Source organism: Scyliorhinus torazame, chromosome 24, assembly GCF_047496885.1.
Source record: "Scyliorhinus torazame isolate Kashiwa2021f chromosome 24, sScyTor2.1, whole genome shotgun sequence".
Classification (NCBI taxonomy): domain Eukaryota; kingdom Metazoa; phylum Chordata; class Chondrichthyes; order Carcharhiniformes; family Scyliorhinidae; genus Scyliorhinus; species Scyliorhinus torazame.
The window spans coordinates 15,647,271-15,647,922 of NC_092730.1; the positions used below are offsets into that span (position 1 = coordinate 15,647,271).

At 52.1% G+C, this 652-nt stretch overlaps 1 protein-coding gene across 1 annotated transcript in view; it reads right to left on the reverse strand.

The window, feature by feature from the left end:
• Positions 1–396: 396 nt before the first annotated feature.
• Positions 397–652, reverse strand: part of LOC140400205 (EH domain-containing protein 1-like) — a 41,170-nt gene continuing 40,914 nt past the window's right edge. Inside the window, exon 4 of the mRNA XM_072489673.1 lies at positions 397–404. Coding sequence (XP_072345774.1) covers positions 397–404 — 8 coding nt within the window. The remainder of the gene's footprint in view (positions 405–652) is intronic.

A 652-nucleotide genomic window follows, 5' to 3' on the forward strand; every position in this document is an offset into this window, starting at 1 on the left:
GTCAATCTGAGGGAGAGCCGCACTGTCAGAGGGTCAGTACTGAGGGAGTGCTGCACTGTCAGAGGGTCAGTACTGAGGTAGTGCCGCACTGTCAGAGGGTCAGTACTGAGGGAGCGCTGCACTGTCAGAGGTTCAGTACTGAGGGAGCGCCGCACTGTCAGAGGGTCAGTACTGAGGGAGTGCCGCACTGTCAGAGGGTCAGTATTGAGGGACTGCTGCACTGTCAGAGGGTCAGTACTGAGGGAGCGCCGCACTGTCAGAGGGTCAGTACTGAGGGAGTGCTGCACTGTCAGAGAGTCAGTACTGAGGGAGTGCCGCACTGTCACTCCGACAGTGCGACGTTCCCTCAATGAGCAAATGAGAAACGTTTTTTTTCCATAAATTCATAGTGAAACTTTATTGTACTGTTGGTCATACAGCAAAACGTGAAGTAATTTAACAGAACGCATCAGAAAACCACAATCAAAATAACGGCAGAATCATTTCAAATGGTGCCGAATATATTCCCAGTCTAAACTTTGGGGGGGGGGGGGGGGGGGGGGGGGGGGGGCAAGTCGCTTTTTTCGAGGGAGGGTGGTTGGGGATGAAATTCAGGGGAAGAGAAATGGTTTGCTTGCTGTTCAAACAGAATTCTTGCAAAGGTCACGGGATG